The 26458-nt window shown below is 37.0% G+C and overlaps 1 protein-coding gene and 1 long non-coding RNA gene across 3 annotated transcripts in view; one reads left to right on the forward strand and one right to left on the reverse strand.

Moving 5' to 3' along the window:
- The window catches only part of LRBA (LPS responsive beige-like anchor protein), a 399190-nt gene that overhangs the window by 323604 nt on the left and 49128 nt on the right, over positions 1 to 26458 (forward strand). The window contains 1 exon segment of the mRNA XM_032687089.1: positions 14904 to 15071. Within this exon segment, the coding sequence (XP_032542980.1) occupies positions 14904 to 15071 (168 nt within the window).
- On the reverse strand, positions 1938 to 4992 carry LOC116786489. Of its 2 annotated transcripts, none has more exons than XR_004356956.1 (3): positions 4937 to 4992; positions 4594 to 4712; positions 1938 to 2030 (listed from the first exon to the last, which is right to left on the reverse strand). It is a non-coding gene; the product is annotated as an uncharacterized LOC116786489 (long non-coding RNA). The 2 variants fall into 2 exon arrangements; XR_004356957.1 differs by lacking the exon at positions 1938 to 2030 and adding an exon at positions 2783 to 2835.

Genomic DNA, 26458 nt, shown 5'->3' on the forward strand with positions numbered 1-26458 from the left:
CAGAATCTCTGCATGTCATTTCTATCACCGCTGCAGGTTACAATACTTCATTTGCTTACGAGTTAGGGCGTGAGGTCATTTGATACATTTTTTCCCATTTAGAGGTTGAATTTTTACAAAAATATTTAATGAATAAAATAACATTAACATTGCCACAATTCAATGATGAATACAGACCACGTTAGATAAAAAAAGAATGAAATGTAGACATAGACAGACCTTTTTCTAAATCCCTTCTTGCCTGTGGAAAGGCATCGGTCATTTTGTTGTTTGCCTGCGTGTGAGGAAACTGGAGAGGAGAGTTGTTAAAATAAAAATTAGGATTCACATAACTGATGTGCAAGACTTTAAGGCATGAGGGATATTAAATTATGCACCTATCAAATTCTCTCATCTCAGTGGCAAGGTCATTATGCAAAGTCACCAAAAATTTTCCTTGATTACTCTTTCAGGAACAGTTAAGCAGAATTTCAAGACTGCTCCATTTACGTACATGTTTGCAAACCAAATTTAACTGGATTTTGAGTTTTTGTGAGAAGGGGAATACAAATATGGCTTATGGTAATTCCAGTCCAGTATACTTTATACTTTCATCTGTGATGTCAAAAGGATTGTGGATAGTGCACACTTCTGTCTAGGGGCTTGTATGCATTAGGGCAACTGGCAAATACTGACTTTGTTTAGAATATTTCTAAATAAAATGAAATTTTTCTGAGTGTGTATTTCCATGTCACCTGATCCCTGGAATAGACCCTAAATATTTCTATAATACAGGTTTGTTTTAAGGGAGAAAGGAAAAGGTTTTCTTAAATCTAAATTGTTTTATAAAGCAATTTACAACATATTCTAGGTGGAATAACGATAACAAGATTTGTATTAATATAGAACAATGTTTCTGAATAGATTTTAGGATGTGTGCATACATGCTAGGAGAAGTAGTAGAACATACTCTATTATTACATTTAATTTAAAAAATGCTGCATAAATGTCTGTTACTTTGTTTAATTATAAAATATCCAGTTGAATTTACTTACATCCTAGGGGAAAAAAAAGATATTTAGAGAATCGAGGGCATTGTAAATTAAGGGATTAACAAATGGTTTCTAGCATTACATTAATAAACGTTTGGAATATTCTGCATTAAGGTTGATATACTCAACCTAAAGCACTCAGCCATCCTCTGTGCCACTCCCCAAATTAAATACAGCAGTAACTCAATAGGACCAGTCAAAGCAGTTCATCTTGCTTTGGATTGTTTGGTAGTAAGCAAGCATACCCTGTCTAATCCTTATGTGGCAAGAATTCTCTTGTCAGGTTGTCACAGAACAAACATTTTTGAAATATGACCGTTTATGATTATCTCAGTTATTTCTTGTAACAATAACAAAGTAGAGAATAAGTTCTTTCCATTTTTCCATTGCTACCTATTTTTACTTTGATTCTCACAATTTTCTTAATATAATTTATTTCAAACCCCATGGTAGTTGGAGGACAGACCCGGAACTGAATCTGGAACTGAAACCCAAACATTTGATTAAACAAAATGATAACTTCCTGAACCTTTTTCCACAAAGGTGTAAAGGAAGACGATTGCCCCATGTTCAGTTATCACATAAATCATAACAGAAATGTGATAAGTGGCTTCAGTAATTTATGAGTGGGGCAAAAAAAGATATTTCTATTCAGAAATACAGCCCACCACAGCCATATTCCTCCTAATGAACAGTTTGATGAATAACTGTTTTCCATTTGCCCACTATACCAGTCTTCAAAATGTCACATCACTGCCAAATTATTTTCTATGGGCATAGTATTATGTTGTGTTTTATTCTGTTACAATATGATGGAAGAGAAGTGTAAAGAGAGCAGGAGTCAATCATTAAGAGACACATTTTAAGCAAAGATCATGTCTATTCTTTAATTGACAACACTGCAGTAACATTTATAGATACAGAATACTGTTACATTTTGATTGTATTTCAGGTTCCTTTTCTTCACTCATGAGTTAGAAGTTTCTGGCAAATCTGAATCTACAAAATAAATATAAACCATGCTGCAAGGATGGGTCCCTCAGAGAGAGAGCGAGAGAGGAGAAAATGATTTAATGCAATAATGATTTTAGCTATACACAGGCATCCCTTTTTTGTCTCTATTTGTTAAATTACCTGACGTCTACATGTGTAACTTAAACAAAATTTTGTTCTCTAGTCTTTCTTCCTTTCGAGCTATCTTCTCGAGGAGAAGGATGATGAATGGAAACATAAACATAGCATGAGAATGTGAACTAGTTCCCAAACATTTCAGTGGTTTTTATAAACAACTGGTCATTGTTACCTTTTGCTGGATTACAGTTTCCTTTAGAACAACAGTGCTCTTCAGCTGCATTGCAAAGTTGATTCTAAATGTTTTTGCATAGTTGCTTAAAGGCTTTAATGTTTAAATAATGGTTATATAATTATATATTGTTTAAACAATTAGCTTTTAAGTCTAGCAATAAGCTCACGTTTTATACACATACTACCAAAAAATGATAATGAAACTGCATTTTAAAGATATGAACTGACGTTCGAGTGAGCAACCATAGTTTATGGACATTTGTTTCGATTTTAAAATCTGATTTTTAACATGCTCGTTTTCAATTGTAACATAAATAGTGATTCCTGCTGTTCTCCTGGGCCGCTCTGTGAAAACAGACATGGTCAGCCTCAAGTTTTTCACCTTCTGAACCCCATTTTCAGCATTCCTGGTGCCCTCTTCTCTACGATAGGAAGTGCCAGCTTGTGTCTCGCTGGTCTGTGCAGATACAAAGTGTTGTCTGAGGTTTGAACTTAGTGCCTTGGAGGGGTAGGATTAATATCACAGTGTATTAGTTGTCCCCTAAGACATCATGGCAGCTCTTGATTTATATTTTGAAACAAGCAAAATTACAACAATTGACACAATTAATTAAGATAATGCCTAGTATTTTAAGTTTTAAAAGGTCTCCTCATATTTTGGGTCCACTATTTTTGCTTAAGCTATGATTTGGTTGCCTTTTTAAAATAACACAGTACTGCATTTTTAATCTTCTTGAACGGCATTCACAGAGTGATTAAAATAGGAATTTTTTAGATGTATAATAGTTTAATACAGTAGCAGAAAGACTAAGGATAGAAAAATCACTCTTTAAAAGTGAAATACATTTTATCTATTTTATAGAAGCATTTTAGAAATCCTATTTTATAGTCGCACTACGTTTTCATTTTAGATACTGTAGATTTGTAACGACTTTCTAATTTATACAATTTTTGTTTCATTGTCAAAACATTTAATTATATCATGTCTTGAAGGTGTAAAGCTGTCAAATAAATCAGAGGCTCGGTATAAACATTTGGTGAATTGCTTTTGCTACCATACTGTAGTTGTTACTGGGCAGTTAGTGAAACTTTTTTAAAGCGTTTACTCAGCAGGTACAGGACAACACTGGTACAATGAATTGCTGATTGCTTGTAAAACAGCAGGTAGTAATGCCCTCACTCTTTGTAACTCTGCTTTGTAAAATCAAGTGGCAAGAATAGCGTGGCAGAGAGAGCCAAGGCACAGTGAGTATGATTCCTGCCTAAGGGCTGCTGGAGATTGCCAGTCTTATTTAAAAAAAAAAAAAAAAAAGGTATGTGCAATTGTTACTGTTTTCCATAGCACAAAAAAATGAGGTTCCCACCACTAGAGGGAAGGGACTACCTTCATGCTTTGAAAAATTTGGCAGCACGGGGAATGGAAAGGCTGGATTTCTGGATAAAGGCCTTAATAACCATATTAAAATAAAATAAAATAACCCAAAAAGCTAACAAAAAATAAATCAGCAACTTGCAGGTGGTTTGAAAATGTTTAACCTCCTGGTTAAAAGGGACAAGCCTTTTTTTTTTTTTTTTTGACCAATATTTTGTCGCGGTATCAGTACAAGCTGCAGGGCTGCCCAAAGCCGGGCTTGGATGAAGTAAATTAGTTCTACTTTGAAGCTTTTCTTCTCTGCCCCTTTCAGAGTGAATGGGGAGGCCCTGGGCTGAAGGCTGCTTTTCATTAGTGCCCCCACATACCTATTTGAAAGGAAGAGCTCTCTTAGCACACACAAGCACGGGGGTAAAGGAAAGCTTCCTTTCTCGGCCGCAAGCCCGTCGGCTGCACGGCTCCTCGCCTCTCTTTCCAGTCAGGTGGTTCCCAATCAGAGTTAATTACTGCGGTCATTTATTCTAATCGCCCTCCCTCGGTGGCGGGGTGGCACCGTTTGAAGCGGGCCGGGTTTGAAAGCCGCCGCAGGGTCCCCGGCAGCGGCTCATTAGCGCGGCCGGGGGCACCCAGCGCCCATTAACCCCTTCCTTCCCCTCCCCACTCTGCCTGCGGCAGGGAACGGGGCTCCGGTGTCCCGGCGCTGGGATGCGGGGCCAGAGCCGCCGGTGCGCTCCCCGGCAGGCGGGAGCGGCGCTTTGCCGGCTGCGGCATTCCCGGAGTGGGGACCGCAGGCCCCGCGGGGAAGGGCATCCCCAGCTGCCTCACTCGCCATTTTATATTGTTGCCAAACGCTACCAAAGGGTTTCTTTGCTGTTCGGCATTCACCTGGAGTAATTAAAGTAAAGGGTAGAGTTGAAAATACAGAGCTGGTTTCCCATCATACGCTCTTCGGGGTGGTGCTCTCGAAGCTTTGGTGATGGAGGTTGGAGGAGGTATCCACAGCCCTGAGGTGGCGGAGGTTGAAGGAGATAGCGATGGCACTGAGGTGATGGAGGCTGGAGGAGATAGAGACCTGTATCCGTGAGATGACAATTGCTGGAGGAGGTAGCTGCATCCGTGAGATGACAATTGTTGGAGGAGATAGGTACCTGCATCCGTGAGATGACAATTGTTGGAGGAGATGGGTACCTGCATCCGTGAGATGACAATTGTTGGAGGAGATGGGTACCTGCATCCGTGAGATGACAATTGTTGGAGGAGGTACCTGCATGCCTGAGATGATAGAGGTTGGAGGCACTGAGGTGACAGAGGGTGCAGGGATATCTGCAGCAGTGCCCTGTGATGTGGTGGTGGTACTAAAGAGCTGTGGGGACCTTCAGCTTTCCTGGGTAAAGTCAGGCCCTTAACAGCCTCAGACTTTGAGACAAGGACCCAGTGCTCTTCTTGTGCTTAGCATACTCTGGGTAAGGTAAGCCACTCCACAGGCATGGAATTTTATTAAAAAAAAAAAATCATCTTATTAGTGTTACCCTCAGTCAGACTAGGTGGTTTTATTAGAATGTTATTTCGTTAAAACCTTGTTTGGTTGCTGCTACTTTAAATGGCATAATATTGTGCTTGGGTTTTTTGTTTTTGCATACTTTTTAAACTTGTTCTTTTTCCATCCTGGCAAGTAATGTCATAGATGGTTGTTGTTTTCCCTGTAAAGAGCAAGAGCTGCCCCTAGGAGTTCAGTCTCTGAATTAAATGTTTATTTGGAAGATGGGAGTTAAATACCATTTTATTACAGTATATTTTTATTTTATTTCAAAACATTAGGGGGTTTTTAGGACACCTATGAACAAAAAATTATATTGCTTACAGAAGGGAAAATTCTAGTGTTTTCTAGGATCTTATTTAGTTTATTACTGGAGAAAACATAATCGATAAAAATGTTAAAAACCGACCATAATCTTTTTTAGCATATAAGCTCTGAATGTTCATAGTATTCATCTCCTATGCCCTTCACACTAACATGGTTCATGGCAGAGTAATATAAAGGTTATGAAAAGTTTGCTCTCAACTGGCTACAGAATGTCTGTTGCACTTGGAGGTGTTTATGCCTTGGTTTCCTGAGCATGCTCAATATACTCAATATATCACTTGCCGTTCTGTGTACAGCTGTCAGTGGAAATTTGAAGCTGTTTAGGTGCAAGAAGGGAATAAAATCTAGAAGAAATTACTCTGTCTACAAGAAAGTATTGTGAACAAAACTACTTCAAACTCAACATGCAATACATGATGAAATTAGCATAAAAAATTAGAGATTTCGCATTCTCTAAGAATGGACATTTAAAGAAGTAATTAATAAATACAATCCATTTTCAGTTTGATTTCTTTCAGGCATTGAACCTGACTCCTGAGAGCTCTTTGTTCTGTTATGAATTCCAGCACTAGCCAACCTACTCCCAGGGAGCATGAGACAGCCCAGTGGATCCACTGGGACAAGGCATGACAATGAGTCAAGAGTGGGGCAGTGTCCTCCTTAATCAGGAGATTGAGGAAGCTTTTGTCCTAGTGTATTTGATAGAAGGTGGGCCACCTTGAGCACCAGTTTGTCTAGATCCAGACTTCCTGATAGCTTGCTTAGCAAATGTGCCAGAAAAAGAGGCTAAATGAGAACCTGCTGTGTTTGAGCAAGTTTGCAAAGAGCATTTAGTTTTCCAAATGTATAGTCCACATATCTGATTTTTTTTTTTTAGATGCTGAATGTCTTTGGTGCACAAATTCTCCCTTTCTCTGTAATCTTCAAATTATGATTCTCCTTTGTAATCCCATGTAAATACACACTTTAAGAAGTCTTATGACCTTGCCAAACACACCTTGTGTTGTCCTGCTAAGCAACCACTCAGAATGGCGTTATGGAAGGTCAGGACTGCACTGTTCATAATCATCTCAAGGAAGCAAATCCTGTTCTTATCTATGTGTGTTAGCCCCCGGGTGGGTTACACATTTGTCCCACGTGATGATATAGTGCAGTTTCCTATTTTTGTAGCTGTTTGATTTTTTCAGATGTGGTACCCTAATTGCCTTTGTAAATCTTGTGTTCTGTTCCCCAAAAGCTTTGGAATAGTTCTATTCTGTGATTTAACAGACAAGTCAAATTACGAGATTGAAACGACTTGTCTGCCTGACTTGCATCTAAACTGTGTTTTGAATTTCAAATTCCTTGACCTTTTATCATACCATTTCCTAATCTTAAACAATTTTTTCTAGAACATTTTTTTTTTCCACACAACTGGCTTCAAAGGCAAATTAGATTAGTCTCTGCAACTCTTAAGATGTTTGCTTGTGCTGTTTGCAATGATTTGAAGGCCATGTGTTTGCAACTGTTTCTGTCTCCTCTTACATGCATACTAATACTTGTTGATCATCACGGTTCTTGTGAATTGCGTATACAACTGACACATCAAAGCACGGTATAAATGCTGCAAGCTGTAGAAACAGAGTGCAAAAATAAAGCAACAGCTGACTTTTAGGGCTTACAGAGTGAATCCTACAAAAGGAAGAAAAGTACAAGCGGTTTAAATGTAAAGTACATTAAAAAATCACTGGTTTCTCACAGTTTGAAGTGTATTGTGCTGTCATTAACCAAACGATATGTTTAGGCTTAAACTTTGAGCATTAAATGGGCTGGTAGTATCCAGCCTAAATGCTTAACATGAGATCTGTTCCAACTGTAGTTTTGACTGTTCACAGAAACCAGGTTTTGTATTTTAATGATACAAGTTCAGTTCATATTTATGGTGTTTTCTAAAACTTCATGACCTTCACTGCAGTCACTCAAGTTTCACTGTATACTGCATTCAAATTATGCTAGTTGTGTATTCAGTAGGGTAAAACCCCACCACTGAGTTAAGTGTGCTTTAGTAGTTCCCTGAATTTCAGAATTTGGCCTGTTTGGAGCTTCAGTGTTTAAAAAGCTTGTACAATCTCAAAGGCAAGCAAGGGTTATGTGGCTCAAAATTTTGTAGTGTGTATTTTGCACCTCTCTCTTAACAGGAAAGAATCTGTAACATAAAAAGGTGAGTCACTGTTTACCATCCTTTTGGAGGTGCTGAGTACTCACGGTCAGGAACAACTGTGATCCTGTTGACAAAGCTCAAGGAGATGCCAGGCAGAAGTCCCTTGGCTAGAAGTATGAAAGTTAACTGAAGTGTTAGAAGCAGTTTACCTGCATTAACATTTTGAGAGAAAAGGTAACCAGCACAGAGAACTTGCATTGTGAAATGCAGTCATATGTTGTGGGATTTTTGGTGTTTGGTGGTTGAGTTTTTTTTTGTTTAAACACCCTTCATTTAAACTAATTTCACTGAGCCAGCTATCAGCTGTGTGGTTAACAGCCTGTGCTTCCATGGGTAATAGGTTCCAGATCCAGGCTGTCAGTCTTCATGCCAACAAGTGCTGGAGGAACTGGGAGAGGAATTGCTGAAATCTGGGGAGAAGGGAACTTCCTGCCTCTTTTTGGTGCTGTGTGTGAGGATTTTCAAAAAGAATTTTCATTCCCTGTCTTGACCTCAGGGATATTGATGACTTTTCTGCAGGAGAGAATCCTCTTAACAATGTAGCAGACATTTTAAATGTGGACAATAAATGCAGGGATGTGGTTGGAGGAAGTGGAAATGGTGGATAACTCAGCAACACCTCATGGTGTTATAAATACTTGCTTTTAGCCATCTTTGTAGTAATAAGTAGTTATGGTTTAACCAGTCATAGTAAGATTTTCTGTTTATCTTGGGAAAAGGTCAAATGCAAGCCACATATATCAATATTATCACAGTTATGAATAATGGTAGCTGTTTGTGTGATTTCACAGTTTTAATTAAATATGGCTTTTATGTATTATTTTTCATGTCGGAGAATTTAATAAAGACCTCATGATCATTTTTTATTCCTACCACAATTCTGTATCCTTTCTAACTCTGGCTGAAACCAAACAATTGGGAAGAAGCCATTCTTGGTATGTCTTTTGGAGAACATCTTTTGGTTCTAACAGCCATATGCTTGTGTCGTCTTCTCACGTGTAACTTTGAAGATCCTGAAGCCAGGATCTAAGTATAAGTTGCTCTAGTGAGAAGGCTGTGGAATTGCTCACAAGAGTGAAGATAAACCTCTGTATAAATGTTTTCACTTTTGACACCTAAGGTAGATGTCTAAACTTTGAAACTTAAGAATAAAAATGAAGCATTTGATCTGTTTATATACTGTTTATGTTGCCTTAAAATATTTCTCTCAAATTTGCAGATTATCAAGGATGTACTAAGAAATATTTTTTTGAGGGTGATCACTTTCCTTTATGGAAACAGTAGCTATGAATGCTCCAAGTTTTCATATTCACCAAAATCCTTTATTCCTGACACCTAATGATAGACATTTTAGTTTAGAATAAAGCCAAATTTTAAAAGAAATATAGCTTTCATTTTATAAAATACACAGCAGCTGTCTGACTTGTCCATTTAAACTACAAAGTAGCTGTTGTAGACTGAATATACAAATCACCAGAAGGTACAAAAATGCTCGAGAGTTTTAGCTAAACATGCTCCTAATTGATTTTTATTTTGCTAATAATTCAGATATGAGTTAGTCATTAAATTGCAGAATATTTTTCTTTCTTTATGCAGAATATACCTTGCCACAGAATTTCATTAAGTTACACTATTATTCAGATTTTCTTTTTTGTCATTACTTAGTAGCTTATTGTTAAATACAGAGGAGAAGAAGAAACAGAGGAATGGAAGTTTATCTTCCAGAGTTCTTCTGTGTCTGAGCTTCTCCTTAGACTGTTGATATCCTTTGTTCTGTAAGATCAGTCGTCTTCGGTAAAGCATCTGAGTTAAATGTTTTTATGAAGATTATATTTTTCCAGAGTTCTTTTTCTGTTTTATCCCGGTATCGGTAACCAAGTGAAATAAAGTAAAATGCCACCTTTTGTTACAATTGTAACGAAGAGTTGGCAGTACGTTTCTGGAACACACACAAAAGGAAAAATGAAATGGTTCTTATAAGGTTATCTTTAAAGTAATTGCTCAGTTTCTGAATATTTCATGCTTAAAACAAATTGCAAAATGCAGTACATAAAACTATATGCGTTTGCTTGGAACAGTTATTTAGCAAGTTAGAAACCACCAGTCACATAAACAGTTTTGAAGTCCGTTTCATCCTTTTGATTACCTCATGCAGAACTCAGAGTTTTCTCCTTACTACATTTGCTGTCCTCTCCCTTCTGATATCTTCAAGGCAGACTCGAGTTCAGTATCTTTCTAATAACTTTTTATACATCTTTTTTCTCAGATGCCTACCCGAGCGATCAAACAGTGTTGCTGGTTAAAGTGTGTTTGGTAATTTACTTTTAAATGCTGGAGGTTACTGAGAAACCTCAAAAGATAAAACCCAGCACTTCAAGAGTTAATATGTTATTAGGAGGACAGGAAATCTGGCAACTATTGCAGAAACTAGACCTAATGGTGCACACAAACAATTTGTCAGTCTTGGTAAATGTGAATAGCTTTCCGCAAAGTGGCCGCATTTGCTTTGTTTGAACAGCCTAAACTTTTCCTTTTCGGACTTTAAATCTTAGAAGTGAAATGTGATCCACATATTGAATCAAAATAATTTAATTCAAAACATATTTTGATTGGAACAAGGTTGACATGGAGAGAAACTCTAGAATAATAAAAAAAAAAAAGTTGAAAGGACTTTCTATCATATATTTAGCAGGAAAATTTGAAACAGTTCTAATTAGGCTGAAAAAAACAGCCTTCTTCATTGTAACTTACTAAGGTCATATATCAATGTTAAGGCAGTGTTACCAACTTGTGTCTGAAAGCCTACACATGCAAACATTGTTCCAGTTGTTTGGTTTTGTTGGGGTTTGGGTTTTGTTTGAATGCATATGCACACACATAGTTCCAAGCCAGAACATGTGCTTAGTTTAAAGTAGTTACCTGGTCCTGCAGTTATGTGGGTGTTTTGTCATGTTCAAGAAGAGTATTTTTCACCTGAAAATTGTGGTTGTGCTAAAAATGTGTGAAATCCTAATTCGTGCTTTTCTGTTCATACATAAATATTTTTGCAAAAGGAACGTAAAAGAGACTCCATTATTTTAAGTATTTCATAGGAAATTCTTTAGTTCAGGGAGGAATTGAAATGTTTAGTCCATTAAAGGCAATTTTTTGTACTGGAGATATGTAATTTCTTACTTGCTGATGTAGTATATTCCTGGGTTTGTTATTTTGGTTTTTTGTTTGGTTGGTTGGGGTTTTTTTTTCAATTGAATGAATAGGAAAGTTTATTCATGTGTGAGCAGTTTTGGTTTCTCATCAAATTTTCTACTTTAATTTTAGCTGTATAAACCACATGTTGTGTAGGTTGGACTTCTGTCTTTCCAATAAGAGTTGCATGCATGCTTTATGCTTTGCTTCAAAATCATTTAACTTTAGGTCAGCATAGGAATAAGGCAAGTGGGTCATTTATTTCTAAACAGCTTGATTATGAATATATATCTGTGCTGATGAAAAAAAATGCAGTTAAACCTTTCATCTAATTTCAGCATTGGAGCATCCCAAACTCAAGCACAGTATATATTCATTTTTAATAGACATAATTTCATATGCTATATGTCATTGCATAAAATCTAAAGCAGAAATAGGAGTAGGGGACAAAAGCCAATAGTAGTCACTTTAAAGATACAAATCTTGATTCCAAGGGGATAATATTGTTTAGGAAAATATATCATAATAAATGGTTTGAGAACTGATACTGGAAAAATCTTTCCTAACCTGCTAGTTTTCTGTTTTGTCATTCCAACCATGTTCTGCAAAATCATTTGTATCAGTATTAGACTGATGTTAGTCTTTGGTTGCCAGCAGTAAATTATTCTCCGTTCATTCCTTTCAGAAAACAGGACAGAAGATGATGCACATAAAATAGTGAGTTTCAGAGTCATTCATGAGGAGGTAGTTTTGATTGCACATATTTAGTGGCATCACATTGTGCACTTGAAAAATATTTATGAATAAACTAAAATTTCCTTGTAAGATCAAAGCTTCTATTTGTTGATGTGTCTGAAGTGCTTCTACCTTGGGAATAGAGAAATGAAAGTTACTAATAGGAGTTTGTGTTTGACATCTGTATACTGTACTTTTTAGCATATCTCAAGAGTTTTAGTCTCTGCCTAATAGATCTCATTAAAAAAACAGATATCAGCCCCAAGACAGTTTGTCAAAGTTAATATGAGTCCCCGTGGACAGAATTGACAATTTGTGTGTGGCTTCACGTGACAGTCTTTTCATGGTCTTGTTTGATCCTTTAACAATTGGACATTAGTCACTGATTTGTTTTACAATAACTCAATAGGATTGAACATTACCATGTTATGCTGGATGCTTTCGAGGGTTTTCTTGTTTTGCACGTTTTCTTTGTAGCAAACAGTAAATGATGTACTTGGTCTGCCGTGGGAGCTCTAACAATTGATGGGTTTGCTTTAAGAGCAGCATGGGAAGGATGTTCGTATCCCATATCCCATGGCTGTGTGCTGTGTTTAACTTGAACCTTAACGAGCAATGGCTGTCCTGGATGCTTAAGTAATCCTAAATGCTTAGCCATCCATACCCTTGGTTTAGTTTTGCAAGAAGTAAAGGCTAACAGTGATGTTTAAAAAACCAAAAAAAAGCCCCAGAAAACCCCACCAACCCACTCCTTTTTATAACTGAATGGTTATGCAAATTGCAACTTTTTTATTTCTCAGATGGTTTCTTAAGGAGGGCCCATACCTACATGGTAGACACCAACCTGGCTACAAAGTACACTACATGGACTGGTCGGTCCACTATGTTGTTTTCCTTATTTTTTAATCGTTATACAGGCTGTTAATTATTGTTCCTTCATTGATTGTGTCATAGCATAAGCACTTCCCTCCAACCAAGAGCTTAACTGTGAACCTGAAATGTCAGGCAAACTTATTTAGCCTTTGGATTTGTGTGCTGTGTTTGGTCTGTCCTTCGGGGTCCTGATGTTGACTGTAGCCATTTTTCATTTAGCCCTTTTATTTGTGATTTGGCAACTAAGAAAGTAGACTTAAGATGGCCTAATAAGGAAAAAAAAAAATCTACTTTGCATCTGTACAAATTACAAGTGTAAAATAATTTCAAACTTGAAAAAGAGAAGTAAATTCAGGATGGTCCCAACCATTCCATGAGAAGGCAAAAAGTGTGTTTTAGTTTTGCTTTTTTAAGGAAAAAAAAATTGCATTTATGCATATGTTAATCTAAGGAGATTGCAGTGATATTCCTTTAGTTATTCGTGTCCGAATGCTTTGTAAGGATAATATGACTCACTAAAAATCTAACTTTTTAGAAAAGGAAAATATGAACAACTTATGGACACTAAATATATATAAATATATATATATAAATATATATATAAAAAATCACAAGTTCATTACACTATTTTTCTTGGCATTAAATAGTTATAATGATAACAGTAAGTATGTTCTAGGGTTAATTTTTTTTAGCAGGATAGCATGAAAATTAATTCTGATCATTGTCATTTGCTGAGCCCTGTAGAATTTTATGGCTGCACATTGTAGTATTATGGACACTCATGAGACTCCTGACTGGTTTTATCTTATTAAACAATTTTGAAATCATTAATTTTTAATTGACCTGCTTGTGGTTCTTTATTGTTTTAATTGTGTGTCTGTGTCTAAACATTGGGTGGGGATTTTTAAATTAAAAAGAAAAAAAAAAAAAGAAAAAGAAAGGAAAAGTCCTGTCTAAGCATATATGTTGTAAGGTATTGTTATATGAACATCCAAAGAGATACTAAACTGTGCGGTAATTCATTTTAAAGGATGCTTTCAGCAATTCAGTATCCTAATAAAAGTAATAATAAAAAAAGAATGATATGATGTCTAAGATATGTACAGGTCTTTTCTTGATTGAAAGTTCTAATTAAGTGAATCGAGGAAAATTAACTGAAATTAGCTGTCAGAAAGTCACATTTAAATGAGTGATGATCTGGTGTGGCAGTAAACATTTAAATGATATAAATTGCCATTTAAGTGTATGGTTTAATGTTTGTCATGCATTAATATGACATGAGACTGCAGTGACAATCAAGCAGCTTGCTCTAATTTGAACATATTTAGGGCTTTTGTGTGGAGTGCACCACACAAATTAAGACAATTGCTGGTTTTATGTGTCAATTTAAATCTTGTTTTCAGGCATCGGTTAATGAAACAAACCCATCATTTCTGTGTGCAAATTGCAGAGTGATTTGCCTGGTTTTCAGATTAATTTCAACTTCCTCTGCTCAAAATTAGGAATTTCCTTTGCAAGGAAAATGCCATTCATTTTGTTAGATGAAGAGAATATCAGCTTGTTATGTTGTTTTGTTTGCTAATTCAAATAAGAAGTACTTTGAACCCTCTGTATAAAATAGAAAAAGCAAATTCCGCTAGTGATTTAATCTAGATGAATTAACTCTTTAGATGACAATGGTTTTTAGGTTACCTTTTAATATAGTTGTGCTTTTGTCTTTGGGATTGGGTTATAACTGGATAACATCTTCAGAAAAGCAGCTTAATTGTTCAGCATAGCACTTCTGTATAGGTTTCTGTATAGGTTTGTATAAGAGATGATTACAAGAAATGCATAGAAGTGATAGCAGTTTGGTAGTCTAACATGTTAAATAATTTGTACCCTAACATCCCTAGCTAGTTCCATTTCCCCAAATTTATCAATCTTCTCTCTGGCTCTCAGAATCAGATAATTGTGCTGTTATTATTCACTCTGCAGATCCCACAGAAAAGCACAATTTCATCTTGAGAGTTCATAAAGACATAGCCAGGCTGTCTATAAAGACACAAATGCTTTCCACTTACTGCTTTTTTTGTCTTATTCTCACTGTTACAGTTTTAAAAGCAGGGTCTCCTGGTTAGTGGGAAGTAGGGCATGAGACTCAGGCATCTCTTACAGGGCCCACCTTTTGTTTGGATAGAATGTCTAAAATACTCTTTGCAATTTTGTATTGTTAAAGAACAGTACTTGTTAAGGTAATTTTGTATGCTATTAAAAAAAAATGCTTCTGTGATTACCAAATGATGACTATCAGGGAAATTCACGTTTATGTGTTTTGTGTGTGTGTTTTTGTTACAGGCATTAGAAAGTGAGTTTGTTTCCTGCCAGCTTCACCAGTGGATTGATCTGATTTTTGGCTACAAACAACAAGGACCAGAGGCTGTTAGGTCACTGAATGTATTCTACTATTTGACTTATGAAGGAGCTGTTAATTTAAGTTCAATAACGGATTCCGTATTGAGGGAGGTAAGTTTGTGCTTTAAATACAGAAAAGAAAAAGTCTTCATTAAACACTGCAGTGTTGAAAATGCAAAGATTCCACGTTGTTCAAGGCTTCTGGTGAATGTTTCATTTCTTTGTGTTCTCTTGTGGTTTGGCTACAGGCCAGTCAAATGCAAGGTGCCTGAACCAGTTGTCACAGCATGCAGAATTAACAGAACAAGCATGCAAGTTGCTCTTAAACTTTGTGCGCCTGGATTCAGCCCAGACTGGATACCAATATAAAAATAAATATTCGAGGATTGCTTCAGTTGCTGAAATCAGTCATTTTGTTTCCTAATACTGGATGTCAGTGGCAAAAGGCAGTGAGCAACCTTGACGTGGCTTGCACTTCTGGATTTACTTCTGCACTTTTAACAATTCTCTTTAAGCGCAGTCTTGCATATGTAGTACACATAAAACACTATGGTTTTGCAGCTCCCAATATTTTAATTTGATTTACTATCAAACTAAAATACCTTGTCCTGTATTCTTCATATGCAGGAGTAGATATTTAAACATTGGAAAGATCAGTAGTTTTACTCAGACTCAGCATCATTCAGAAAATCTGTTTGCTGAAGTATCTCATAGGATATTGTGGGCTTAAAGAGTCCTTCCTCCTCCATCTAGACAGCTGTTAAAAAAAAGAACAGAGTGGAGTGGGCGATTCAAACAGATTTTGATTGTTTTTATGTCCTCTGTTCAGACAATACATTGGTATCAATTATAACTGCAAGTATATTAATTATAGAATAAACATAACTGCTACTTTGTTATACAATATTCTCAGTCCCTGAGAACAAAGTAATGTGAATGCTATCAACTATTTTATTTAAATGGGTGATTAGATGTTCGACAGAGAATATGCATGAACTGAATGAAAACGAGAATGAATCCATTTCTGCTTACAAATATTAGGTTTGAAGTTCACAGTAGAATTCTAGGTTAATCCTACCTGAAGTTTTTGTTTGTTATCTACTGCTTATTTAAAGAAAGTCTGAGAATAAGCGATTAATGTTTTAAATAATACTATTTTCTTTTCTCTGTACTTATTGACCATCTGACTGTGTGGGGCACCTTGCCAGCCTCTTAGAGAAAGTCATCTCATAGCAATACTGTGGGTTGTAGCTGGTCTGTGTGTGCAGTGAGAAGATTTGGGGGGTTTGCATGGCACGTGGGGTACACCGGGACTGGCTTAAGTACCAGCACAGTTGTCAACATAATGTGGGTTGCCATCAGTCTGCAGACAGCATTTTGGTCTGCTTAAAGCTAAAGTACTTACACTGCACATAAATACATTTAATTGAGCTAAGAAAGGGGATACTGGGACACTTGGCTTATAAGAAAAAATGTCATCATCTGGCTTTGAAAAAGTTATTGACCTAATACTAGAGTACTAGATGTTCACCCTGTCATGTGTTCATTTCACTGAAAATGTTTGTCCACTTTTCACTGACAAGGAATTATTCTTACCTTGTAAGAGTATTAGACTCTTGATGTACTTGGTTTAAGTGAGAGCTGAAATATAGACCGGGTAATATATGTAGTTTGTTCTTAATTTTGTTATTAAATGAACCATCATTGAACCATTGCTTCTGAAACCAATAATTGAAGTAACACTAATCAAAATAGCAGTCTATGCGCACAATTTTTGTTAAGCTTTTAATTTTTCTAGAACAATTCTATTGTTAGACAAACTGGAATCTATTCTATTTGTGTTGTAGTCTGAAAAAAAAGTAACTTAAGACCAGGGAAGTTACAAATCTGTCTGCATGTGTAGGTCATCTCAGAGAGGCATTCACTTTGTTACCAGATATTTTGGATTTGCCATGTTTTTATTGTACTTTACTACAATGTTTCATTCTTTTGAGTTGTTCTGTGCTGCCTGAGCTGAGTGGCATATAAAAATGAAAACAGAACGGGGAGTGTTGTTGAGTTCATAATAATGGAGTAGCTTAGCGGCAGCAGAATTTTGAAACACTACTGATGGTGTCAAAAATACACAGTGATGAATGCAGGCAGCAGAATGAACGGTGTCTTATAGCATTTTTGTTCTGAGTTGCTTGAAGATTGGTCCAATGGAATACTTCTATTTAGCATTTTTGAGCAGGTCATTAAAACAGTTGAAGGATTCCTGTTAGGTATCACTTGCTATTTGCATGTATTTTTTAAAGTGTATTTCTTATTATGTATAAGTGTGTATATGCAGTTTGAGATTTGAGTATGATCAGCTCTGATGGGATATTGACAGTGCAGAGATTTAATGGCTATCATCACCAATGGTGACTTATTCTGCTTTTACTTATGAGTAGAGATGAAAGTAATGAAAAATCTGTTTGTGTGTATATCTATGTGCATAATCATTCTATATCTATGTGCTAAATGAATTTATCATGCACCTTTGACAGCATCACCTTCTTCCTGCTTGCTAATCCATCTCCCTGAGGACCTACGCTAACGTTCTGTACTGCCAAGCAGCTTCAATCAGCATTTATTTTTCTCCTTCAGGCAGCTTGCCAGAAAATATTTTGTCTTTTCTCCACCAAATTCCTGGTTAGAGGCCAAATGAATTTCTGATCTGGGAAATTAGCAGTATTTTTAGGCAGGCACGACACCTCAGATTTAGTACCTGTTTATTAGTCAAGTATTAAACTGGAAATTTTACTCTGGATTCCTTCGTTTCAAAAAGGATGTTTTTGGCTGCAAGTTCTTGAGGCTTTTAGGTATCATGTGGAAATAATAGCACGTGCTTAAACCATGGTTATTTCCCCACATAGTCAGTGCTAAGCCTGGGCCACATCAGTAATGAGAAGGCTATGATGCATGTGTTTCTGAAGTATCTTTGCAGATATTTGTATGGATATTGGTGACCTGACTTATCAAAGAGGCCACACACAGAACAATAGTGGAAGGAACTGAGGACTGGAGGAGTGTAGGTTAATGCAGAATTTCCTTAGGTCTCCTAAATGGCTCCAACTGGCACCTTTATTTTTATAGGCAGTCAGGTTATATATATTACAAGAAGGAAGTACTCGTCTAGGAAAGAAAACTACTTGATTAAAACCATACTCCACCTTTCTTTTTTTTTTTTTTAAAACTGAAAATGTAGAACTTTTACCTCCTCTTATACTTCTGTGAACAATTTTTTCCTGCCATTCTTCCTGCCTATGGGAATAAAGGAAGTAAAGTATTTTGAAAGGATCTGACTGCCATAATAGAAAATCTTAAACTAAAATGCAAACCATGGGACACATGCTACCTTTTGGCAGATAAACCCTGGGGAGTGCAAAGCTTGCATAATTCAAAGGCAAATCTCGGGGGGGGGGGGGGGAGTAGATCAAGAGAGAAGGGTTTGAGTCGCAACCAGTGGGGGAAGGGAGCTGCAGCCAGGAGAAGCAAGGCAAGAGATTCAGTATCTCTGCTGGCACTACTCATCCCTGCAGAGACCATTCCTTCATCCTCCTCTTTTTCCCTTGAACCATTTTAGTAGCATTGTCATTGACTCTGATCCTTGTACTTGAGTGTCTTACTGAAGGAGGTTACAGCTGCAGAGGGAAGCTGCTGTTCAGTTGACAAGCAGTAACCATCTTTCCAGTGGAAAATACTGTATTTACCAGCAGAGGTAGAGGTGTGCTGTATCTCTGCCTTCTGTTGACTTCCTCTTGAGCACCATATTTTGATCTGTTGAACTCCCAAACACAAGATGTGCCACGGAAGGGCTCTTTTTTGAGGCCTATAGAAGAGGCAAGGAGGAGTCATGTAGCACAGATAAATGTCATCCTGCTGTTCTGGAGAGAATTCACAGCACCTTCTTATCACAAATTCTGCTCTCTTTTTGCCATAGCTATCCAAGAATGGAGAAAAAAAAAAAGGCAGAATTACTTGTAAGTCATTTGGACAAGCAACTGATTAAGAGCTGAAGCACAATCTGTAGAAAATAGTTTGCATCTTGGACTGATTTGTGGGTATTTAATCAGAGTCTCGATCAGAAGAATAGAAATTTCTCTTGTCTCTGGCTTAGATTCACAAAGGATGTTTGTGAATCTGGGCTGCACTCAGATTCACTGTTACTAATTAGAAGTCCATTTTTCCACTGATACTCCTGTGTAGTTAGTGTAAACACTGGATAAGAGCAAAAAAAAGAGATGAAGTTAATACTGGGAAGACAAAATATTACCTGGAGAATGCATTGTTGGTTTATACAGGGACCCCTGCACCTCAGGAAGCATTCTGAATTTTCTACCATGCTTATCAAAAAGCACCTAACCATATTTAAAAAAAAAATTAAAATAGCATCTGATATGATCTTTGAAGTCAACAATTACGGAAGACTAATGATTTTTAAATTAGCAATAATAGCTCAAAAAACACAAGTATAAGTCCCATGCAATTAATAACCCCCATCAGGCGATTTGCTTTTAGCCTTAAATGGTTCTGTTGTTTTATACTTCTTCCTTTGAAGAGAAAATGCCTTTTTGTTACACGAAGGTAGTCTGTTTAACATTAGGAAGCACAGCTTTCTCCGTTCTCTCGGCACCTTTCTTTCTCTTGATGATATTTTATTTCCATATGAACTGAGGAGTTTCAAAAATTGTGAAGAATCAGCTTGGACATAGCATTCGGTATGTTATTTGAATGCGCCACTTCTGATTATATACAGAGAGAAAATAATTCTTTTATTTTCAGCTTAAAGGCATATGGGATGAATTATTTTATGGATAATAGCTTTTAAATGTTGCTCAAGATTAATATCTTTGGGTAAGTTTTGTGCATCTTGGACCTATCTCTTATTAGTCTTATTTTATTTTTAAATATTTACAGTTTGAGAGACTTCTGTGCTTTCCAAAAGAAGTTACAAGGTTGTTTAGTTTACATGACCCCAGTTTCATGACAGCAGTAGCAGATCTGATATCTTATCCCAGAGAAAGCATTTTGGCCTCTCTTTTAGCTGTGTTCATGGTGGGAGTTAATAGCATATTTCAGCTCTAACTCAGCTGGAAAACCCTGACAACAGTGAATCTTTCACAGTGTATAAACACAATTTGTATTTATAGCATAGTTAACATTTACTAAATAGTTGGGAAAATGATCAATCTGGTTTTAGCAGGATGGGCAACAGTCTTTGTGGCTGTGATGAGTTTTAAAATGTAGAATAAAGTGGTTATAAAATACTGTCACAGAGCAGTAAATTTAGATGTGGTGAATTCAGTAAGTAACGAATTCATGCAGGCAAAATTCAGAGTATTATAGAAACAACCTTTGAATCATCTCTGGCCAGAAGTGTGTTGCACAGATGGCATGCTTGATGTTGTACAGCACAGGAACAGTGTGAAAAAAACAAATAAATGTTTAACGTTGGTCTTGTTTTAATTGCAGATCTATTCTAAAATACAATTATACGTAACCAGAAGCAAGAAAGCTTGTTTTTAAAGGAAGCATACTTCATGACTAAGGAGAGGTGGACTTGGCAATGCAACCAAACTCATGCTTGGTCCTGGTCTTTTCCAGGGAAGGCACCCAGAGCAAGAGTGCATAACACAGACAGGGCCTCCCATGTGGACAGGTAACACTGCTCGAGGAAATCAGCTTGTCTGGGCATCAGGACTCTCCCATGAAAGGAAGTACTTTCTTCTAGTGAAAAGAGCATTAAAATAACAGGAGCACCATTCCTGCCACCACTCAGTGTCATTTACCTATTAGTTCTCACACCTCAGCTCACGCTGTGACCTGCTTGTGGTGTTGGAGTGAACAGGCAAAATGAGCAAGTGTTTATTGTGATATCTGGGAGGTGTGGTGCTTCTTTGATTCCATTCAGCCCAGAGTTTGACGTGACAAATGGGGATTTATTGCCCTTTGTCTCAAATATTTACTACAGTGCTTAGAAACAGACATGGAAAGTACTCGGCTAGGTTCTGATCCAGAAAAATATGTTGTCCTCTTTTATCCTTCATTACAGAATAGATTCTAATTTTACCTGCTGCTTCTGCTTCTCTATCCAGCAGGTAAAGGATAGTTTAGAGTTATTTAAAATAGGACTGAGATGCTTTGGCTGGAAGTATTAAAGCTTTTTGAAAGCAGATAACTAATGTGAATTACTTCTTCAGCACAGGGTGCTTTTTTCCTCAGCCTCTGATTGAAATTCAAAGATAGAAATTTTCAGCGCAGTCAGTTCCCTCACCTCTTCTTGCTTGACCTGTCTTGTGGATCTATCAGAGCCAGAGAGGTCTTGAGACCCCCTGGGCTTGTTACATTTTCATTTGTGCCTGGCTGGTCAGTCTTAGATAACTGACATATTTGTTGGCCAGCATTAAATAAAAGAGAGTAATCAAAAGGTAAACAAGGTATGGATAAAAGCCATGTTCATAATCCTTCAAAAATAACTTTTTTTAATAGAAATTATTTCTATTTTTAAACTTTTTTTCCTCTTCCATATGTGGAAAGGATGAGGTATACTTCTGTATAATAGCTACAGTTATCATATACTAAGTCATTTAGCTTGAATGAAACATGGAAGTGAATAGGCTACAAAAATTTCTTTGTGTCATCAGCATGCTTTGATTATTTGGAGGTTCTTTATGCTGTCCAAACAATTGACTTTCACAGTAACTGGGAAACTAAAAAATTTTGTTTGCAATGTTTTCATTCTATTTGCTTGTTGCAACCTAGGGTATCTAGCTCATCAGTGTTCCCACTGTGTCTGTAGATGTGTGTGGTATTTACTTACCACACTTTATTATTTTAGTTATTAGTTATGTGTGATCAATAGCTGCTGCTTGAGTGAGAAAGCTTGTGGTCGACAAAGGTACTTGTCCTCAAGCAGTGTCTAAAAATCAAGTCTCAGTTAAATGTTACATACTATTAAATAATAACAAAAGGTTCATTCATTGCAGTAGAAGACTCTGAGATAGTATTTTCCCCGTAGTTTGGAAACAGCAAGTTTGGTCTTGCATGTAGTGGTTATGAGAGTTTAAATAAATGTATTTCGTAGCTTAGCAAAATCAATTATTTGTTTCTTTTTCACAATTGTTGCACATTCTGAAAGATGATCACGTAAGACAGTTAAAAGACCATTAATGTATTAGCCTCCTTCAGATTGAAATGTTTTATTTTAATGAAACTTTTTCATCAAAGTTTAAGAAATTCTGTGGAATGCTAACAGATTGGATTGAATTGCTTTTTTCCAGAGGAGAAAGTTTTATATCAGAATATTTGGGATCAGCTAAGTACCAAGTAGACTGTGAGAAGGTAGCAAGTTTTAGAGACTATATTTAGCTATTTAGAAGAGCAAATGAATAATACTAGAAATTTATGAAGTTTGAGGGTATTGCACGTGGCAATACCACTGTTTTCTCTGTAATAATTATTGAATTTATATGAAGCAGTGAGTTACTCTCTTAGGATCTTCATCTGCCACGGCAAAGAGAGATTGAAGCAATTTTAGTTGTGGTGCTCAAATAGAACAGAAACAGTTATATTTTAAAAACTAGTCCCAGAGTTGCTTAGGATTTTGCTTGTACTGAATCCAGTTTTACTTGCAGGTCTTTTAAATTCGTCTTAACTCTCTTTTTAAACTCTTTTCCCTTTTTATTTTGTCAGTCTCTTTGAAGTACTACCAGACCTGTTTTTGTAGTTCTAGCGGTTTTTATCTGCTTCTTTCCAGTAGCCAAAGATTTAGGTGTTTTGAATGAGCACATCAGTGCTCCAGACAGAGATACTGTTTGAAATTATCCATGAACCCAGTGCCTCTGAACATTATTGAGTGACATTTGTTTCTGTTGGTTGTGTCTGCTCTGACTAACTGGTTTCTTTCAGATTGGCAGCTGGGATTACGCCGCAGTAGACGGACAGCTGCGTGAGCTGGAGATTGCAACCAGGCCGTGCTGTGCCTCTGTTTAATATGCCTGGAATGTATATATTCAGATTGGAACAACTTGCATGGCCCTGAGGGGATTCTATTTGTATTCTCACAAACTGTGATTACTTCCTGTTTTACTTTGATTGCCATGTAATTGTCATACTGATTTGTCTGAACAAAAAGACTTCATTTTTCTTTATTCTCGCAGAAAATTTCTTAGTGTAGTTTACGAGCTGGGTTAGGGGGTTTGTTTTTAAAGATGTGGTGGAAGGCATCCTATGCTATGCTCCTTTCTACACTTTTCTGATGCAAATGGAATAATGTATTATTCATATATTGAATCTCAAATAGCTTTGAGGAAAAAGGTAATCCTGCATAGGGTAGCCCCTCCCCCTCCAGGTATCTGCAGTAGTTTGGATTTTATAAATAACAACTGGTTAGACTTAGTAATCAATCTCCAGACAACTCTGGTATTTTGAGCAGGCAGAAGGAAGTGAAAGTGGGGAGTGGGAAGAAGAAAAGAAAAATATTATACAGCAGATGTGTTTCCTGCAAGGAAGCTAAAAAGAACGGAGAAAAACCTCTATGCTTAGTTTAAATTTGATGGCTTTAATTTCTACGTGTATCTGTTGTTTTCTTGTGTAATGAGGCACGCTCAGTTTTGTTACATACATCCCTCATGCACCACAGCAGGCAAAGGTTGTGCACTTTTTGCTTCATAGCAACTCTCTCATGTACTCTAATAATACCCCCCTCTGTGGGCTGTTGACAGTATTTCTGCCCACGCTTCAGCTCTGAAGCCATAAACCTGTGGTGCTTGGGTTGAAGCAGAACCTGCATTAGTGGGCAGTAACAGGCACCTTCTACACCCTGCTTGGTTAACAGAGGGTATTATCACAAACATTTTGCAGTTGGATTTAATGATACCTAGAGAACAGTATATAACTCTTGATCTTGCAACATCTTTTCTTTAGCCTTTCTTCTGTCCTTGCTCCATTCTCTTCTCTGCCATTTGTAAGAATTCAAAGCTAATAAAGACAGTTTTCTTAAATCAGTATGTTAAGTGAATAGTTCAATGAGAAAACACAGATTTGAAGTGATTCAATTCAAAAGGTTTGATTTGTGAAGTCAAAACAAGAGAAACAATTTTCTGGTTTGACATGAAGAAAGTAGACTGCTCATTTTATTTTCAAAACAGCGAATGGGAGTGTGTGAATTTATGATACTAACATTTGAACGCTGTATTTTTTCCTTGGGTCAAGTGTAGTGCAATGTCCCCAGGGCAGGTGTACAGTCAGCCAGCATATACATTGCCTGTGTCAGAAAAGCATTTTGCCCATTTTTCACATTCTTGATCTAATGGGGACTGTTATGAAACAAGGGAGATGGTGCTACAAAGAGCTTCTCTTTATAGTCTTTTGCATCTCTTCAGCAGTTTTATCTAATTGTTATGAATCGTGCTTGTTCTCTGGCCAGTGTTACCCGTGTTTCCGCAGTCTGTGAGGAATTTAACTAAGAATCTTCCTGTAGGAGCATAAGTGGCTCTCTGGTCAGAGGAGGTTTTCTGATCACTTGTTAGCAGAGCTTGATTTTAATCACTGTCCCGTGGGGAAAGGAGCTCGTCGGTTGGCCTCCAAGCCATTCAACTTCACTGTCTGAGGGGAAACCTGTCAAATAGTCTGTGTTCTCTGATGCTGTAAAGCAACATCTGGGTGGAAGGAAAGGGAAAGCAAGTAATCATTATTGCATATCGCTCAAGCCAATAGAACTCACTAAGGAACATGTGTGTAAACCTTTTTGAATATTGAAAAGTGAGGTAGGAGCGGCAGAGAGCCAAAGTAATTATTTTTGCAAGGGCTATTATTTTCTGGACATAAATACTGTGTAGAAGGATGGAGGATGAACCCAAAACGTTTTCTGTCCGTGACACGTATGCTGAAATAATATGTATTACAATGCATGATGTTATTTCACCTGGGTTTTCAAATGTTTGGCAATTAAGTCTTAGAGATTTGAGAAGTAACTGGGAATACTTAGGTGTAGATCTGCAGGGGCACTGAAAGCAGCTTCTTTGTAGGGAATAGTAAGGTTGTAGCTTGTCATGCCCTCAGACCTAGGCGTGCATTTTAACATGTGTGTGCTGTGCCCTTGGACTCTTCAGGCAGTTCGATGTTTTGTGTCTGAGGAGGCATGATGAAAGCAACTCCGAGCTAGTCCCTTTAAAGGTCTTTAAATCTGGAGTTAAATGGTGTATGTCTTGCCTTTTAACTATTATGGGCCTTCATTTCAGGATTTGAATTCAAAACTGGAGACCGTTTCATTCTTTCTCTGTGACACTCACTGCAGTTCCCCCTCCACCCGCCCTCCCTCATATTTAATTTTATAGTTCTTTCAGACATAAACATGAAAAAAAAGCAATTTTGACTTAGTTTCTGAGTGTTGCTGCAAAGAAAAGTAACAAACATCTGTTTTTACCTTAACTGCATCCATATGTTCAACCTCCCCATCACCCTCCTTCCCAAAAAATTTACAACCGTATTTGGTGGATACTGCATACTGTTGAATTAACTTTCTTCACAGTTAGATTAGAGGGTAAGTTCAGAGACTGAAAATATCCGTACTAAACAGTGACCAGAAGCTACATTATAACTAAGCCAAGTTTTCAAGTTTTTTATTCTTCCTCTCTTAATTTATTTCCATATTCCCCTTCCTACCCCCCAAGAAAAGAGGAGATGATCTAGGAGACTTTTTAAGGAACAGGTTATTGTGGTAATCAGATAAATGTTAACTTGTGAAATTTGCTTATGGTCTTCATGCTTCTAAATTAATTAACATTCAAAACACTGTGTTATGTAAGTATGTGGTTTGAGATGCATACTGTGTGGATTATTGTAAAGGGTTGCTTACCTTGTTTCATTTTATTACTTCTTGTTGTAGCGTCTGGAACAATTCTGGCCTTACCAAAGTTTTGGTTTTGTAGAGGATTAATAGGAAGAAGGCAGTTTTACTGAGATGTTTGAGAAGCAATGAAACAAAGTGTTGAACGATACTATCTTTTAGTTTGTGGTGTGCAGCATGCTTTCAGCAATAAGAGTTTGTAGAGCTAAAGATATCTTTCCAACAAAGGTTGTTTGAAAGTTAGTTATGTAGTGCCTTTAATAGATGTGAAACTAGTGAAATCTCCCAAATATTTCTACCTACAGTCATCTAAATGGTTGTATGCTCCAGAGGGATTCAGCAGTGTGAGATCACAGGCCCTTCCTTTGCTGCTAGAAGCAGCTGTCTGTCTCTTAGTAATACTGAAAACTCAGTTAGAAACTGGGCTATAATTCATTAGAAAGCAAGTGGGTGACTTCTTGACTGTTGGTCATTTTACTGTATATTCTCAGGTAAGTAGTAGGTTGTTTTCTTCAAAGGAGATATTAATTATAGCTCTGAGGAAAAGATTCCTTGCTCCTACGTGATTTTCTTTGACAGGTTGAACAAAAACCTGATTGACATCTGGTGGTTCTTTCTAATA

Source organism: Chiroxiphia lanceolata, chromosome 4 (assembly GCF_009829145.1).
Source record: "Chiroxiphia lanceolata isolate bChiLan1 chromosome 4, bChiLan1.pri, whole genome shotgun sequence".
Taxonomy (NCBI): Eukaryota; Metazoa; Chordata; class Aves; order Passeriformes; family Pipridae; genus Chiroxiphia; species Chiroxiphia lanceolata.